At 36.8% G+C, this 18,918-nt stretch overlaps 1 protein-coding gene across 1 annotated transcript in view; it reads right to left on the bottom strand.

The window, feature by feature from the left end:
• Nucleotides 1–296: 296 nt before the first annotated feature.
• Nucleotides 297–18,918, bottom strand: part of mds1 (myelodysplasia syndrome 1) — a 131,499-nt gene continuing 112,877 nt past the window's right edge. Inside the window, 1 exon segment of the mRNA NM_001280592.1 lies at nucleotides 297–1,360. Coding sequence (NP_001267521.1) covers nucleotides 936–1,360 — 425 coding nt within the window. The 3' untranslated portion in view covers nucleotides 297–935.

Below are 18,918 nucleotides of genomic sequence, written 5' to 3'. Positions count from 1 at the left end.
CTTAATTCTGAATTGCAACTTTTAAGAGCATAAAAGCAGCTTAACATGTAAAGCTTGAGATAATCGTATTTTACATTTTGAGTATTTTGAGTCTGTTTTCTCAGTAACTGATTTTACTCCTAGTTGGTTCTTGTTACCCAAGGAGTTGTCCAAATGAGATCTACATATAAAAAGCTATAGGAAACAACACAAAAGCTAAATTCTTAATATCCTGAAAATTACATAAAATAGATGTGAAAAAATATATCTAACATTTGAACACCTATCTTGCACTTTATGCTTTGGAATGTTTCATCTTTTTTTTCACGTGTTGCTAGTTTGCTACTCCACAGCAGGTAACAGCTCCCTCAATACCTTAATGCTGTTGAAACATGACTTTTTGTTTGTTTTCTTACCAATAAATACCTGTGCCTCTGAAAATAAATCTAAGTACACGTTTATATGCATAGTCAGTTTTGTCACACATCAGTAACCACAGCAATGTGAGGGTTTCTACACGTCAAGGTTGTCCAAGGAGACTAGCAAGGCCATCATCAGACATTGAAGGTTTTATTTACGGTGCCCCTTCCCAATCCAAAACCTCACAGTTATGGTATGGACACACATACGTTTTTCTGCTGCATTTTCAGTGTTGCGTGTTTTTTAAAAAGCTGGCCGCTGTGTAAATAAGCTTAACGGTTTCATGTTTAGGCAATGGCACTTACACTAGCGTATTTATGCAGCAGCCGGCTTTTTTAAAAACCACAGCATGGACCGTGGCGGAAAAACATATGTGTGTCCGGGGGCCTTACCAGAAAATCAAATCCAGCATAGTAAGATCACAGCACATATTAAGAAAAAAATTAAACTTTTATACTTTCATTTCAGAAACCAGAGCCATTTAGTGTAAATTAATAATTTTTGATGATTCATAATATTACATTATTTTAATTGCATTAATAACTGCATGAGGCACTGCACACTTTTTTTTGTACTTGCATATTATGGAACACACTTGTACTTAAACTTACCTCCCACCCAAACTGGGGATGTTCAAGGTTCATGCATTGCTCTCCTTCAAATGGCCCAAACTTCTCTCCAACCGATATTTGAACCTTTGTCCAGATTCCAAGTCCTGTGCCTGGGATGTTTGATTCCCGAAGTTCAAATTCTGATGGAATAGGGATGTCGTCTGGAATGTAAATTGGTGCTTTGTAGGGTGACTCCTCATTTGGTGTGAATTCATCACTAGAAGAAGCTGGAGATGATAGATCTGGGAAACTTAGGTCTGACATTGCGCCAATCCCACCATCAAGCTGGAACCTCTCTTCCATGGTTTCCACAACATTTGAACCACATGTTGTTTCACTGGAAGCATTGCCTATAAAAAAATAGACATTTAAACATGTTTTTGTTTATAGGAGTATTAAAGGGACAGTATACACCAATTTCAACATCATTTAAATGAATAGGGCTTTGGCTGAACATAATTTTGCCTGTTGTTTAAATTACAAAACAATTCTATGGTTAGACAATGGATCAGTAGATGATGCCTTTAAGTTTGTTCATGGTTATATAGAGTGGTGCTCCACAGCAGTAGACAAACAACTAATAGCCAACCATCCTATCACAATGTGTGGCTCAGCTTTAAAACCCACAAACGCCATCCAAATTTGTATATGTAATAGCAGCTCTCCTCTCACTAAAGGAGAAAAGTACCGCACACATAAATTCTTCATAATATTTTAAGCCTTAAAAAATGTAACAATCTGGAGCCAACTTGCTTGAAACATACACAGAATTAACTGTTATAGAAATATTACAGTTATAATTTGTATAATTTTAACAGCTTTCACTTCCTGTAGTCAATTTTCCGTAGAGGATTAGGATATGGGTATTGCAAAAGAAAATATATCTTCACAACTTCTAAATAAAGAGTACATGAAATGACTGTATGAGGATGTAGAATGTTTACATATACATTATGACAATTGTTTTAGTGTTGGTCCTTGCTTCAGACCTAAGTACACGTATATATATATATATATATATATACAGTTCCAAAGGTGCACACCGTTTACTTTGGTACATACCTGGGTGCCTGCCAGGTTAGGTAAGTATATATGTGCAGAAAGGCGGCACTTACAGAATTTCAAGTCAAAAGTATAGAAATCTTTATTAATCTCAACGTTTCGATCCCCCACAGGGATCTTCGTCAGGAGTCGCACCTGAACCTGATCGAAACGCTGAGATTAATAAAGATTTCTTTACTTTTGACTTGAAATCCTGTGAGTGTCGCCTTTCTGCAACATATATATACATATATATATATATATATATATATATATATATATATATATATATATATATATATATATATACTTAGGTCTACAAAATAGAGATCTGTCGATTTTGAGGGTGCGCCTGTTGAAAAACCTATATAATAAAGCTCATCTGACTTGCTGGTCTTTGATCAAAAGAAAACTGATGCAAGCTATTTATTTCAGTATATAAAATAATAGTGCAACAGTAGTGCCAAAAGGTGCCTTTAAATATACTGTATGTCTTCTCTTAAAAGAGAGATGAAGGCCTTCAAATAAGTCAATGGTCTTGGCCATCTTTTTTCTCTTTAAAAAAACAAAATAATCGCCTCAGACCTTGAAAATATGTATAATTCAACCCTCAACCCTCAACCATTATGTTTAATGTACCATAATTTCAGTTTCCACATAATTATCTTGGCATCACAAACTATACAGGAACTTTTCAAACATACTTTTGTAGGAATGTAGTCAAAGGTGCAAAGTTCCCTCTGGTCTAATCAGCTGTATCAAGTAATCAGTAGATTTTCTGATCACCTTTTTAAAAGCCAATATCATATTGAGTTACTGCAACTGACCAAACTTTGTACCTTTTACTACATGCCCTTTTTTTTTTCATTTTGCCGTTGTTACCTGACACTGGTATGACAATAAAGTTGCTTGATACAAAACGATTCACTGACACACAGAGCTGCTGAAAGACAACAGGGCAGAATGCAGGGTTTGAGTGGCAAAATGAGACGCCATGACAGATCCTGGTGGACCCGAGTCCTGTTGCCCCCTTCTACCTGCACCTACCCACCACTGAAATCGGCACCTGAAACCGGAGCTGAAACAAAAATCAAAGATGACCATGCATCTAGAGGCCTGGACTGCCAGAGTTTCAGTAAAGTAGAGGGAGGCGGAGAAACAGAATGGAAGCACCCATTAAGAAGGAGAAGTTGAAGGTCTTGTGCTTATGAAAGCATGCCTCTGGCATATGCTCATATTACCCCATTTCTGCAATGAACTTACTGGCAGGTTTGGGGCTTGTATGCTTATTACTCTTCTACTGCAGTGATTTCACTGGCATATCTGAGTGGTAATGTGGGTATAATGTGGCAAAGGGTCTAAAAATGTTGGAAATGCCCAATGTTCTGTACATTTTTTTTGGGCTAAAAGCTCTACTTTCACCTTAGGACCCATGCTAAGACCCCATGATCATCCATGTACATAATGGGTAGTTCACAACGCCAGCTGGTGGGTGCACTTATGTGTATGGTGGACCACAGGAACCCCAGTATGAAACTGGTATTGCAGCTCAACCTCAATTATTCATCAACAGAATATAATATATGGGACATGGGAAGTCTCATTGACAGATTTGCCTCAAATATACAGTTAGGGGTTCAAATTAAATACAAGGACCTCATCAATTTAGCAAAACATTTGCTCTTAAGGGCAACTATTAAAATTTAAGGTCACTCCCCCCCCCCCCAAAGTTTAAGAAAATCAAGACAAAAAAATGCGATCATCAATTTTTTTTAAATTCTAAACTCAAATATTCAAGATTAAGCAGATGAAAAGCATTTAGAAAATTCAAATGAAAAACAATTGGCAGCTAAAGCTTTTCTAGAAATCAATCGGAGATATATTTTAACATTAAAGGTATTTAATTTTTACGCTTTAGTAAACAGTTGAATTTGCAAAAAAAAAGTATGAAACAAATTTTTTCATTGCGATCACATTTTTTTCTGTGAATAAACATGACTGAGATTTTCAGATTCAAATTTCCCATTTGATTGAGAAAAAGAAATGAATTTAACTTAATTTATATGTTTTTTCATGATCAAATTTTAAAAAAAAAAACTTGGATTTTAACATAAACAAATCTGCTGCCATAGACACTAGTCACTATCATCATCATCATTTATTTATATAGCGCTGTCAAGATACGCCCACTATTTCATGGGCATTTTCACATTCACATTTTTGGCTGTAGAAATATTTGGTTTGATGATGGGGTCAGGATTTACTCATTTTGTGACTATGCCCAACGGGGTTTATAAGCTCTTAATATTTTGTTTTTTCAACTGTAAAAGCAACAAGGCATTACGTGACAAAGATTACCATAAATTTTTTACCAGATCCCTAAGATGGAATAATGCGAGATTTGCCAAACTCCTGCCGTGCATAAAGCTAGCTGGGAAAAGATTTACTATAAGCAGATATATAGGTTTCCTGTAATTATATTCGTCATTGTTACATAGACAACAAACAAGACAAACTTCAAAGGGAAATCCACCCAAAAGGTTAATTGGAGTTGGGTGTAGAACATGAGATATTTGGATCAAATATTTGGCTGTCCCTGAACAAGCCAACTGCCAAAACTAACTCACATCCAACCTGCTGTTATTTAATATTTACAATATACAGATTAGCTGTATACTGAACTTTTTGTACGTGAATATTGTCCATATTCAAATAATAGCACATTTGCCAAAAAATAAATATTATGTATTAAAGAAAAAAAAATAGTAATTTCTCTTAAAATGCTATTCGCCACATGTTGTGCTAAAAGTAGATTTTTAAAGGGAACCACCCCTTTAAACATCCCGCTTGTTCCATAATCGATATGCATTGTCCATTGTGTCTGGGAATTCTCACCAATAACCAGGAATATACAGTGTCTGCATTTTTATTGACCTCCACTGTCTAAAAAATTTGATATGCACCAGATTTGTTGTCTCAATAAAGGCACTCTGTTGAAAAGCTGTTTCTGCATATTTTGCCATATAAATTGCTATTTTATGTAAATTCTAAATGGTTCAGACCAGACTTTATATTTACAATGTGAATCTGACTTTATTTGCAGTTCAAGGGAATCATCTTTTATAATACAATTTATGATATCTCAGCCTGTGTTTTGATGTGCTAGACTTAACCATAATCAGAAAGTCTGCTCGAAAACTTATTTGCTGTTAGCAAGATTTAAACTACCTATTATATCACCTGATTTGAAAAGTTTGTTTTCAATAAAATAAATATACTGAGTTTTAAATTTTCCTTGGGCAGGATTGTTTATTTTCCAGATTACTACAACTATTTCAAGTCAGTAATAAAGCCGGAGTTTTTATATGGCTCACTACAGTTTGGAATTTGAATTTGCAGCTAATGCTGTGACTGAATGACTACAATGTTATATTAATCCTAATGTACAGTTTGCGAATCTAATTAAAATGCTACCCTGAAATGAATCGTATGGGCATAAATTAAACGGATTAAATTGATAAAAGAGCCAGCCATAAAATACCATGTTCATATTGTGGGTGTTATGGGCTGTATAGAATTAAAACAACAGTATTTCGCCTTTCTACTCGCACCTACCTACCTTTTTTCTTTGAAATCCCATCTTATTACTATTGCATTATAGTATGCCTTTACATATCATAGGGCTCATTTGCAAACACAAGTGCAAAATGTAAAACCGTCAAAATAAATTACAAGTTAACAAATTTTAACATTATTGTTGCATTGCATCAAGGATTAGGCCAGGTGATATTGTTGAGCATTGCTGCTCCACAAGGCAGAATGGCCTCCTCCATGAAAGTTTCAATAAATCATACAATGAATCTAATTGTTGGGAATCCTTCTGGACTATCCCAGTTTGATCTATCATAAATCTTGGGTACTTGGGCCTACACATGTACTTGGCCTTGCAATCTTTGCCTAGTACTAATACATTAGTTCAGCCTGCTTTAGTATACTGCATGCAATTGGGTGCAAACTATAGGGTGCACTGGCACAAGGGTGTCGTGGAACTAACTACTAGTCTTGGGGAGATGTTGCTTTCAGTGTTCAATTTGCATGTGGTACCTACACACGACTGACTTGTACCAAGTAAATTGCAAGCTATTGCTATATCTACTGTCATATTCATAAACCAGCTCTCTGTGCCTTTTCAATGTTATGATAACTCTGTTGCTCTGTTCAAACTCTCTTCTTGCCTTGCACTGTGCATTTGGGTGCACAACTGATAGTCCCACTACAACTCTAGATGTCTGGGCCAGACTAGGGGTAGGCAGAAGAGGCACGTGTCTAAGGTACAGCAGTGGGGGGGGAGAGCTAGGACCCTAGGCACATACCTCTCCTGCTTCTAACTTGGCCCAAGCATAAAGGTGACCATAGACGTTACAATCTTCCCTGGAAAAGATCTTTCCAATAAAGATCATTCATTTCAACACACGTGTAAATCTGAATTGCCACATATACAGGTAGAATCAATAGAATTCTACCTGTATCTGACAATTCAGCACTAACAATGGCTGATGTTCAGATTCATCAAAATGTTCCGTCCAGCCCGATTGACAAGCCGACCGATATTCAAGTCTTCTGCTGATATTGGTTGGCTGGTCTCCCATCATACACACACAGAATCAAGGTAAAGCAGGAGAAGAGCAGAAAAGAGCATCAGAATGGGGGTAAGTGGAGGAGAGTACAACAGTGGGTGTCTATTTGTGTTGAGGATTTTATGCGAGATGGCCTTCCCATAATTTGTAACTTTCTGGATAACAGGTTTCTAGCTAAGGGATCCCCCTATCTGTATGCTTAATTTCTCGAAAATACAAAACAAAGTTTTATGCAAATAGCTAAAAAAAGCGCATGTTTGCTAAACAGTTGTGTAAAGATCGTGCAAGTTAAGCGCCTGGAGATAATAGCTAACTGTATGGATACAAGCAAACCATCCCTGGACATCCCTTGTACATTTTAAATAGTAGCACAACCCTTATGTCAAGGATACAAATAATTATTCAATGGGAATTCCAAGTTCTAATATTTGTCGCTGCTCTTTTTTTTAAAGTGCCTGTGTCAAGGAAAAATATACTAAACATACTGTGCATTTCAAGCCACCATTAGAAATGCAGACTGGACAGAAGAGAGGTAATGACTTTTAATTGGATTGGGTTTTTAAATGTTTCTGGAGGTTTAGCAAAACCAGTAGAAAGGATTAGAAGAATCATTTCCAGAAGACATTATTTGGCATAATGAGAACACAGGAGGAGGCCCACAGCTCTACAGGTTATTGTAAACCACAGGGGATGCCTAACATGTCAGCCTCTAGCTGTGTACAGTAAAGAGACACAAATGTGTTTCCTTTATTATAAAGCGTATTCACTTGAAAGAGAAGAGAATTTGCAAGGTCATGGAGTTTTTCTGAACAAGGACACTACAAGCGCCAAAATGATTAACCTGTTTTGTGCAGAAATTTATTTTTTTACAGCTCCTAAGGGGTAATTTATGTTTAAAGGCAGCATGCAAAGTGCATGAAAATAAGCACAATTTGTGTTTTCACTTTGCTTTGCTGCCTTGGAGCACAGAAACATGCGGCCAACCCCATGAATACAGCACTGCTTATGGGCCCATATGCACCTAATCCTGCTACCTACTGCAATGTCCCTAAGATTTTTTGATCATTCGAGTATTTGAGTTTTCCCCCAAAATTGTATTCAATCAAGTATTTTACATTTAGATTTTTTCATTAATAAACAAACATTTGAGTTGTGAGTTTATGCAAGGTAGAAAAAAAACCTCACAAACCTCATAAACTCAACCTTTGATAACTAAACCCCTTAAGCTGGCCATAGACTCAAAGATCCACTCGTTTGGCGACATCGCCAAACGAGCGGATCTTTTTCCGATATGGTACTAACGGCATGGCTATATCGGGGGTAATCCGAACGTTCGGCCATATGGTCGAACGATCAGATAACGATACGCCAAGGGGCTCCAACAGTTAGGTTGGGTAAAAATCAAACCTTCCCAATCAATATCGTAGCCAGATATCGATTGGGAAGACCCTTCGGAAGCCCGATATCGGCAGCTTTATCTGCCCGTGTATGGCCACCTTTAGACAAATCTCCTGACCACTTGCAAATATTAACAATCCTTTTTTTGTGACCCATTATCATTGGAAATTAAGCATGCTCAATCTGAGTTTTATGTCTTCATCTAGCTTCTAAGTCTGGTAAAGAGAAAGGATGTAAATGATTCTATATGCAATGCAGTATTGGCATCAAAGCTTTACATTGAAAACGTTTTCACCTCTAATTATTTATCTAGTTTTATTAATGTTTTTATTCTTGGGCATCCCATGTGCTTTTCAGTAAATTACTGCAGGAGGAACAGAAGCAAAGAAGAGACATTTTTTACTCATTCAATACCCTGTGCTTTAAATGACCACAATTACAATCAAATTTGTAATGTAACACATGATGAACGAAATTGCAGAAGCTTCATTATGAAGGTTCCAAAAGTGGTAGCAGCCGAATAGCAACCTTCACAGTTATACTATTGTCAAACAATTTAATGCCTGTCCCGCTGGCAATTTCAAGTTATTTCTTCTGCCTAGGGTATTATTTTAACAGGGATGTTTTTTTCGCACTCTTTACAAAAGGAACACTAGCCCTTTAAGCTCTTTCAAGAAAAAAAATGAGAATAATATGTGGACAAATGTACCAGACGAGATTAGGAAAACCCATGCTGAGCTACTAATTTGACTTGGCGTAGCTATTCCACAAAAGAGAGTTTTATTTAACTGATGAACCTATCATGTCTTAAGACATTATTAACAAGGGTTTGCATCTGACAGCATGATACCAAGGCGGCTATGTGGATAAATTGTCATGTCCCCCCGCTGAAGAGCTGATTTTGGCTGAAAACATCAAGTACTAGCTAGTGGAAACTTCTTGATATTTAATTGCAAGACTTGAAACCAGCAAAATGGGCTGTCAGCACAGTGCCGGGTATTATGTCACCAGCCCTGACCCCGGGTAACAATGGCAGCCAAAGGCTGAGCTCTTATATTGTAGATAAAGACGTACTAATAAAATAGATTTTAATATATATTTACATGTTTTTAATATTTATATTAATATTTATTAACATTAGATTTGGATTCTGTTTCATGTTTTCTTGCAGGTTTCCCAGACATTTGAACTTTGATGGAAGCCATCCAAATGACCAATCAAATCAATAAGTCAATTTTTAATTGTCAATTCATTTTTAATATTTGTTGTAGCCTTTTTGCATCTAAGTTCAGCTTTCACTGTACTCCATGTGCACCTGCCAGAACCGGAAGACAGAGAAGATGGAAACAGTCAAAGAAGAGGGTGACAACTTTTGTTCAATGGCGGCACATTATTCCATACAGATGGATCATTTATGTGATTATTTTTATTTACACGTTAATTATAATGATCATTATAGTGAATCTCAGTCGTAATACACATCATTGAATCATTTATTACTACACTTACTCCAGATATAATATGACCCGGTTGCCTATGCCAAACAAAGGAGAGGAAAGCAGCCAATGATTGGGATAAAAGAGAACTCACCCTGTATAGTTTGTGAACTGGGTGCTAAAGCCTGAGTCCCAAGACTGGAAACTGTAGAACACTTGCTGGCCTTAAACAAGCAGTAACATTCTCCTAGTCATACACATTGCTTTGTCTCTTATGACTTTTTGCCTTCATGATTGAAGCGGTGGTCAATATAATGTAATATGATAAAAATGGTGCAATGATAAACAACATTATGATAGATAATAGATAAAACAAAAATATGCAACCCCTTAGCATGGCACCCAAAGGAAATTCCTAGTTTTCTATAAGTTCTGTAAATCAATAAGGGTTTTAGGTGAGAATAGTACTGAAAATATATATACATGTGATAAAATAAATATTCCCAGCTGTAATACTGTGTAGTGCAGAAAAACATTGGGAGTAGAGGGTATTTGTTTTAGCAACTGCTGGTTCTCACAGGCAAAGAAAGGAAATAAGCACAAGCCATTGTTTTTCGCTGGAGTAACCAGACTTGCCAGGTGCTATATTGATGTAAATTGTCACGGTAAAACAAAATCAATCTGTGATAAATTAGAATTTAGTTGCCGCTATCATAGAAGGATTATTCTTTTTGAATTTATATAAATTTGTCCTGTGCTGTAGTTGATTTATATTTCTTTTATTCATGTGATCTAATTCCAATTGCTCACATCTAAATATATTTTATACAGGTAAAAATGAAAGATCAAATTAAGATCAAATTAAACATTATTTTATGAACTTACAGATCCAAGGACCCATTTTTGCTAGATCGCATTGGAAGACTTGGGAGACAGGCCAAACATTTCTGAGGTTGGTACATCATTTTAAAAAGTTGTTTGTCTAATGTAACGTCATTATTTGGCTTTCAGTATAAGGGATGTTTCTAGGAAGAAAATGTTCGTCTAGTGAACACATTTGGTTTGGCTGCAGTCAGGACTGTCCCGAGCAAATATTCAACATACGTTTATTTGATCAAGCTGTCAAATTCAGTTAATCTGCTAATGATTTTAATCTCTTTGTTTAAATGTGTTGGGTTTTTATGTAATCCAAAAATAGCATGTTTTATGTGAAGAATTACAGAGCTGTCTTCAGCTTAGACACGGCTAGACCTTTACATTCGAAGTTACAAAAACATTTAGTTTAATAGATATTACCATCTCTGTTCACTCTACTGAATTATCACTTAGGCTCAGCCAATAAGACTTGGTGGCGATTATATTTATTATATAAAATATTTCTAATACACCTATTTAAACAAGTATTTATCTAGCATAACTGCTGATATGGGCCATTTAGCAATTTCATTCTGATGGGTTTATTTGTTAAAATCTGAATGTTAAAATCTCAAAAAATTTGAGTTATTTTCACTAGAAAACTCGAGGGAAAAAAACCAAAAATTTTTCAAGATTTATTATACCCCGATGCTGCAAAAAGCCTGAATCCAAAAATCCACCATCTCAGACCTGTCGAGGTCCCTTATAAAGTCAATGCGAGGGGGACCTATCTCAATTTAAAGTTTTTGTGGTTTGCACTGGGTTTAGCCGAAAATTCAACTTTTTCTGGTTTTCCGGGCTAAAACCCTAAAAATTTGAGTAATTCGGGAAAAAAACTGAAAAATTTGACTGATTCAGGTTTCGCTCAAATTTATTGAGTTTTTCTGCAATCCCATTAAATCTAGTTTTTTATTAATAAGTAAGCTAAAATCAGGCATGGGAGTTTGATTGTGGTTTCTTGAAAGCCCTTTCCTATGTAGTACATCAAAGGTTTTAATTTTTGGAGTGTGGTCTGGTATGTGCCAGCCCTTCATCATTATTTACTTGCATTACTGCCTCCCTGAGCTGAAGGTCTGGGGCTTGAGCACCTGGACCCCCTGTTTGTTTGGGTAAGTGAACCCCAACTATTTACTATTACCGCACTTGCTACTGAACATCCCCTATATACAATTACATCAAAGGTTTACCTTATTCTAATTTTCACCATAAAGTGTATGTACTAGAACATGTATCACAGAGTCCCTTTGTGTCTATCTGTGACACTCCAGCAAGGCAAAGAATGTTACAAGGGATAGGACTTGTATCATCAGGGGAATAAGACACCCAAGTCCCCCCCACCCATGTCACCTTCCATTGACTACAGTGGGAACTCACTGACATTGCCAGTACAGGCTCTTATCTAATGCTCTAATGGCCATTTTAGGGTAGAAAACCAACATTACTTGCACAGCAACCATCATCCTTAGACTTATTGTACTCATTTATAATAAAGACTGCTAAGACTAGCTTAGCAAGTTTACCTATACAGGTATGGAACCTGTTATCCAGAATGCTCGGAACCAGGGGCGATCCCAGGCAATTTTCCCACCTGAGGCGGCTTTTGTTCTGCTGCCCTCCCCCCGATGGCACTCACATTTTCAGCACCAGATGGTGTCGGGGACGTCCACTTCACTAGTGCAGAGAGCACAACAATTTCCAGGTTGAAAAAACAGAAATTGTGCTCTTGGTTACAAGGAGCGGCATTTTTGCCTCCCCTGGTAATTAGGGGGTGCTGCTGCCTGAGGCAAGTTTCTCAACTGTCCTCATTGGCGGAGCGCCCCTGCTCGAGACCTGTGGTTTACCAGATAACAGATCTTTCTGTAATTTGGATCTCCATACCTTAAGTCTACTACAAAATCATGTAAACATTAAATAAACCCCATAGCCTGGTTTTGCTTCCAATGAGGATTAATTATATCTTAGTTAGGATCAAGTACAAGCTACTGTTTTATTATTACAGAAAATTTGGATTATTTGGATAAAATGGGAGTAATTTAGAGCTCTATGGATAACGGGTTTCAGGATAATGGACGCCATTATCTCAAAAAACACTATCTCAATTTTTCATAACATTAAGTGGCATATTTATCAATGGTCAAGTATCAGTAAAAACTCAATTTTTTGGGGGTTAAAGAAAACCCAAGTTTTTCGAGATTTATTATACCCCAAACTTGAAAATAGCTTGATTACGAAAAAAACCCTAGCTAAAACCTGTCAAGTGAAGATGTTTGTAGCCTTCATGATGTTCGGGTTTTGTTAGTGGTTTTTGCTCGAAAATAACTCGATCAATTCGAGTATTAAAGTTTTCCCCTCAGTTGCACTGATTCGAGTTTTTTACATTCAAGTTTTTTCATAAATAAGCAAACATTTGAGTTGTGAGTTTATTCATGGTGTAAAAACCCTCACAAACCTCACAAACTCGGCCTTTGATAAATAACCCTCTAAATGTAAAAGACTGTAATAAATGACAGATGCATGTAGTGCAATATCAGGATTGCTTTGAAATGAGTTCTAGGTGACATCTAGGATGACCCACTGTCATATCAAGTGTGTTTTTAAAGCATGTACATACTGTTTATTCTACAAGGACAAAAAGGCTATCACAAAACAAAAACCATCATTGATTGTGTGTAGTTTTCTTTCTAAGTTGGCAAACAAGTAAGATTCAGGGATTTTGAGTTTGTATAAGTTTGGCATCTTGAAATTACAGATTCAAATAAATCTGTTTATCATTTAGAAAGAAAATAAATGTAATGCATATAATCAGATATTGTTTGATCCAAAATTCCAAAAGCACGTGTGTGTGCCTTTCTGTCAGAGTGAAGCATATCACAGGTACAGAGCTGCCCAGAGTGACCTCTTTGATTTTAACTTGTGTGCTCCTTATATTTCCATGGTTTCAATTTCTATTCCAGACCCTTGCTCCAACATGGCATGGACTTACTTAGATTAGTCCCAGAAGAACGTGACTATTGTATATATGTATAAAATGTTATCCAAGATAGGCCACCTTCAGCACTCCTGCTATATCAGAACTGTAAATGTAGGTACACTGCAAGCTGGGGAGGAGCAGGTATCGTTTTCGATTTAACCTTTTGTCTATGGCCCTAATTGGTTAGATTGTACCTACTATATTCAAATGCTGCTTCTTGTACTTCATACCTTAAATCTACTAGAAAACCATGTAAACATGAAATAAACCCAATAGTCTGGTTTTGCCTGCAATAATGATTTATTATATCTTAGTTTGGATCAAGTACTAGGTACAGACAAAAAGAAAATCATCTTCACAAATTTGGATACAATGGGAGACGGCCTTTCTGAAATTGTGACCTTTCTGGTTTTCAGAGAATGGATCCTATACCTGTATTAATAATAAATATAAAGAACCCTTTGCAATGTGCTGAGCCTTCAACTCTAGTTGTTACAGGATTAGCCATTGCCACTTAGTGGAAGGTTTATGAGGTCCGTTTACTAAAGCGCAATAAAAATATAGACAAATTTGCCGCCGAATATATTTTCGCTCGTTTACTGACCTGCGGTAAATATAAATTTGCAAATTTTATTACGGAAGAATATGTTTTCGCCAGTTATCGCATTTGCTGAAAATAACACTACGTACATATTAATGCCTGGGTTACAAACAGCGCAATGTACGAAAGAAAAAGATCAACGCCAGAATATTCGCAAAATTTTACTGCCATCTATATGGTGCCGGTAATTTAGTTTTTTTCGACAGAAATTTCTCAAGGGGACAGGAAATATCCCATAACACCTTGTTTTACCCATCATTCTGTTCCTGTTGGCATTCCTGATAGGAGAAGAGAGAAGTGACAGGATAATCAAAGATGGGTTGGATTATTCTTTTGTCTGTTGCTACAGCAGCTTTTTCAGATGAAAGACAAATTATGGCTAGGAGGGACCCTGTGGCGGAACTACCGGGGGAGCAGGGGGTGCGAGCGGACCAGGGCCGCACCCCTGCAGGGCCCCGGCAGCCCGCTCGACACTGAAATCCAGCGTGTATGGAGGGGGCGGGGCCCGTCTGCGCATCACGTACCTGGGCCCGCCCCCCTCTATTTACTAGGGACCAAAGGCTTTGTCAGCCGAGATTAAACTACATTTGTATGAGGCACACAGATTTATTGGTAAAACTTGTTTATGAATTTGTGTCTTGTGACTGGATGTATTGAAATGTGGATTTATATGATGCTTACATGTTGATTGGGGGAAATCTGTTTACTGTGTTGTTGATAATATCTATAAAGTTTAGCAGTTTTAAAGATACATATCTAGCCATGAATCATGCCATAATAAACGCCATAAAACAAGACTTTTGTATTGCATAAATATTCACAAACTTAATTTGTCGCCAGAAAATTCGCAACTCGCTAAAATTACCGCTAACGTAAGCTGGTTCATCAATTTAGTTACCGCAAGTGATCACAATGACTTCTGAGCGCATCGATGTTTAGTAAACGTAGTCGCTGCGAATATTTTGGCGGTAAAATATTCACATCAATAACATGCGCGGTCAAATTTACCGCACTTTAGTAAATGGACCCCTATGTCTGTGAAAGTTCTCATCCAGATCATGGTGTATCTATAACAATAAGTCAAATCAACTGGACTTGCTGTATTTTTTTTTCCTTTATGGTTTTCCTTGAAGACGCTTGGCTAGTTATCGACTGGATTTCTGAATTCTAAATTCAGAAAGCCTGTCAGATGACTAGCAAAATGTCTTCAAGGAAAAAAAATACAGCAAGTCCAGTTGATTTGACTTATTAATATAGATATAGTGGAAGTTTTCATTTTATGACAACCTGAGCTTCCAAAGTTACCTATCTCTGGTATTTTAGACTCAACTCAATCATGTCTTTTATGACCTGAAACAATTTGTTTTACTTTTTGATGAATGAATAGCATAGTCATAACTCATGTTATAACCCATTTGTCCAAAACAAATGAGACACTAAAGTCAACCATTTTCCCCAAAGAGAGTACATGAACAATGCTGGTGGATGAAGTCTGGGAAAAAAAGTGCTCTTTGATGACTCAATGGAAGTGTATATATTAGTGATGGGCGAAACGCCCGCGAAAATTCGCGGCAAAAATTCACCGGCGTCAGAAACAGGCGTCGGCTTCAAAAACGCCGTTTCGCAAATTTTTCGCCGTTTCGCGCAAATTCGCCCATCACTAGTATATATGTATATGTAAATTTATATACCATATATACTCGAGTATAAGCCGAGTTTTTCAGCCCCCAAAATATGCTGAAAAACTCTACCTCGGCTTATACTCGGGTCAAGCGCAAAAACGGTTGCCAGCGTCCAAGAATAGTGTCCAAGAATAGTCGCCGGCATCCAAGAATGGTCGTCGGAGTCCGAAAACGAGATGCCGGCACCTCCAATGGGCAGAAACCCTAAATTTTTTGATTGAAATTTACCAGAAGCTGCTGCATTTCTCACCCTAGGCTTATACTCAAGTCAATAAGCTTTCCCAGTTTTTGGAGGTAAAATTGGGTACCTCGGCTTATACTTGGGACGGCTTATACTCGAGTATATACGGTATATATATCAATCATGTATGTTCTTGATAAAGGTCTTAGGAAAGGGCCAAAATGTTGACCTTTTTAATATGTTGTAAATAAAAGTCTGTGAATTCATTTTTGTAAAAGTACCCAGTGTGCACCTTGCTTTTTTGATACTATCTAAATACATAAATATATATGTACGTACATACGCGTGTGTGTGTTTGTGTAACATTTGCAGATCCTTTTATTTGTCCTTGGCATGAAGAAGGAACAATTTAGCTAACCTCCTAGGGTTTCTGGAAAAAACAAGACATACACAGACTTCAAGACCTTCTGTAATATGCTGCTTTGTAGATAAGCACTGCACAGAGGTAAAACATTGAACAGAAAAGTTTGCTGTTCTTCCTTTCAAGATCTAAATGATATTGTTGGTATTGGAAACAATTATAGAAAACTGAATTCTTAAGAGATTTGGCTTTCTTGTTAAGTGAAGAAAGAATTCAGTGCTATCAAAATATAACAAAATGCTGGATTATCGAATTAAAACATATCTAGCCCGTGTGCCATGCAGATTTTACAATATCCGTTTAAAATGTCTATGAAAAGAGTTCTATTGTATTCTAATATGTCTATACAAGGGGAAAGTTTGCAGCAAATACTCCTTGAACTATAGCAAGCTGGCTGTTAAGTCAGAGATCTTCCATATATATATACAGGCTTGTTTTTAGTTTAAGCAACCGGACAAATTATTTAATTAAAATGGGGAACCCAAGGAAGTCTTAAAATCCTAATGTAGAAAAATGGGTTATTTAGTGGGTTATTAATCAGTTCATGTTTAAACGTAAACATTTTATTGGTTGTATGAATAACTGCTCCTGGGCAAACTTGTGAACATATGGGGGAAAATGTCCTTAATTTACTGACAGTGGGTGGTAATGGGAGTGCAGAGGACCTTTTGTCTTGATATAGCAAGCAGTTTCTAAAGACGTATACAGCATTATAGATAGAATGAGAAGTCACCAGTTAGAAACGCCTCCATGGAATGGATACTTCCATTGGAAGTCCCTTTACACAAGCCAGGTCTCATCTAGGGAGTATTAACTCCACACTACTTGTACTCAGTGGGTGTGGAATGCTACTCTTGCTAAATACCATACCTATCTCAAAACTCTTGTGGGTGAGTTATGAAAAGAACTATCTACAACCATCTTTATCTCAATTATTTTGGTCCCTACTTAGCTAAGGTTTGGGTTACCTTAGAGTTGAAAGCTTGACTCTGACTCCCCAATAAATCCACCACTGTTCCTAAATGGAAATCAAAGATGGTGAGCCAAGTGCTCCCTCCCCTTGTATAAACTAGAGACAGGAACTAGGCATACCAGCCCTTGGCGAGTTGGGAAACCTCTCTCCGATGAAGTTACAGACTGGGGCATCTTGAGCAGCAGGGGAATTTAATTCTTATAGTTCTATAATATGTGTAAAGAACATAATAAAAAATATAAAGCAAAACAAGAGTGAGGAGAGGAGGAAATAGTTGGTCTTTGGTTTTCTGTTGGGCCCCTGAAATCCCATTCTGATACAGCTGCAGGACATGGAAACCTGCAAAAGCTCATGTCATCCATTAGCATAAGAAAGATCACATTTGCATCACCACCCATAACAAGAGTGTTGCAGGTTTTTTTTTAATTTTTCATCTGAACTGCCAATATTTACATCCTGCAGAAAATGGCAGTTTTGTGATTTCTGACCACCCAAGTTATAAAAAAATAACATTTGTGTATTGTTGATACGTTACTGCATTAGAATTAGAGACGCAGGCGGATATAAACATTAAAAAGAATTGAAGGGGACAGAAATATTTCTCATGGATTAGCAGTGCTCTGGCAAATACCTATTGCTTACTTAACCTCATTCCTCTAAGTGCCAATCTGCCCTCGTAACTGCTCTGTATTCATGCGTTCAGTGCTGTTATCATTGTCTGTTTAAAAAAGACAAATCGATGGTATCAAGAAATAGAAGCTTAGTTTTGCTGAATTTTCCACACCATGGTTTCCCTTACTAGCTCCTGGGCAGAATTCATTAATTTTTATTAAAAGGGAAAACATTTGTTCCCATGATAATATTTGCATCGCCCGAATGTTTTTCACCTCTGCCACAAGGTGTTCTATTGGCTCATACATCACCAGATTACTTGGAGAGCAAAAAAGACCCTCAGTCATTAAGAGAGTGAATTAAAGATGATCTAAAGAGCTATTAATCACAGTGACAAAAGCCTTAATGTTGCCATGACCCTAATGGAGCCCTGGGACCAAAATGGAAGCAGAGGCAGAGAAAATGGAAACATATGTTTTTACCAAAATAACTTACCTTAGGAAAACTGTCAAATGTCACTGTCGAAAATCCTTCATCGTAGCAGTTTTGCTACTGAATGAATTTTCTCATTTTAAACACAATTTTCTTTTATGCTAACCCATTCACTACCAGTTGGTGACCAGCCTGGTTTTTATAACATTGTGATTAGTAAGATAAAGGTACAGTGTCAGCAAGGTGCCCTACTATATGTGCATATGTGCATGAGAGCAGTTAAAAAAATTATATATATAAATATATATATACACATATATATATATTGCTAATTATGTTAAAATTAGTTCTGTCAGCAAACAGTAATAATAGCATTTTAGAAAGTATATCAATATTGATTTTTGTGTTTCTGCAGTTATAATAAGGAGAAGATATATGTGGCACACACTTCGGTTCTTCATCATCTTCAAGCAAAATCAATCATTTAATAATATAATCATAGCATTTGTAAGACCCTTCCCCTGCATTAGTTATTATTGATTGCTGACTCTAAGATACAACTGCATTATACAACTGACAGTTATTATATCAATTTTGAAAAAGAAACT

The sequence above is a fragment of the Xenopus laevis genome, chromosome 5L (assembly GCF_017654675.1).
Source record: "Xenopus laevis strain J_2021 chromosome 5L, Xenopus_laevis_v10.1, whole genome shotgun sequence".
NCBI lineage: Eukaryota > Metazoa > Chordata > Amphibia > Anura > Pipidae > Xenopus > Xenopus laevis.
This window is presented reverse-complemented; position numbering and strand designations above follow the sequence as displayed.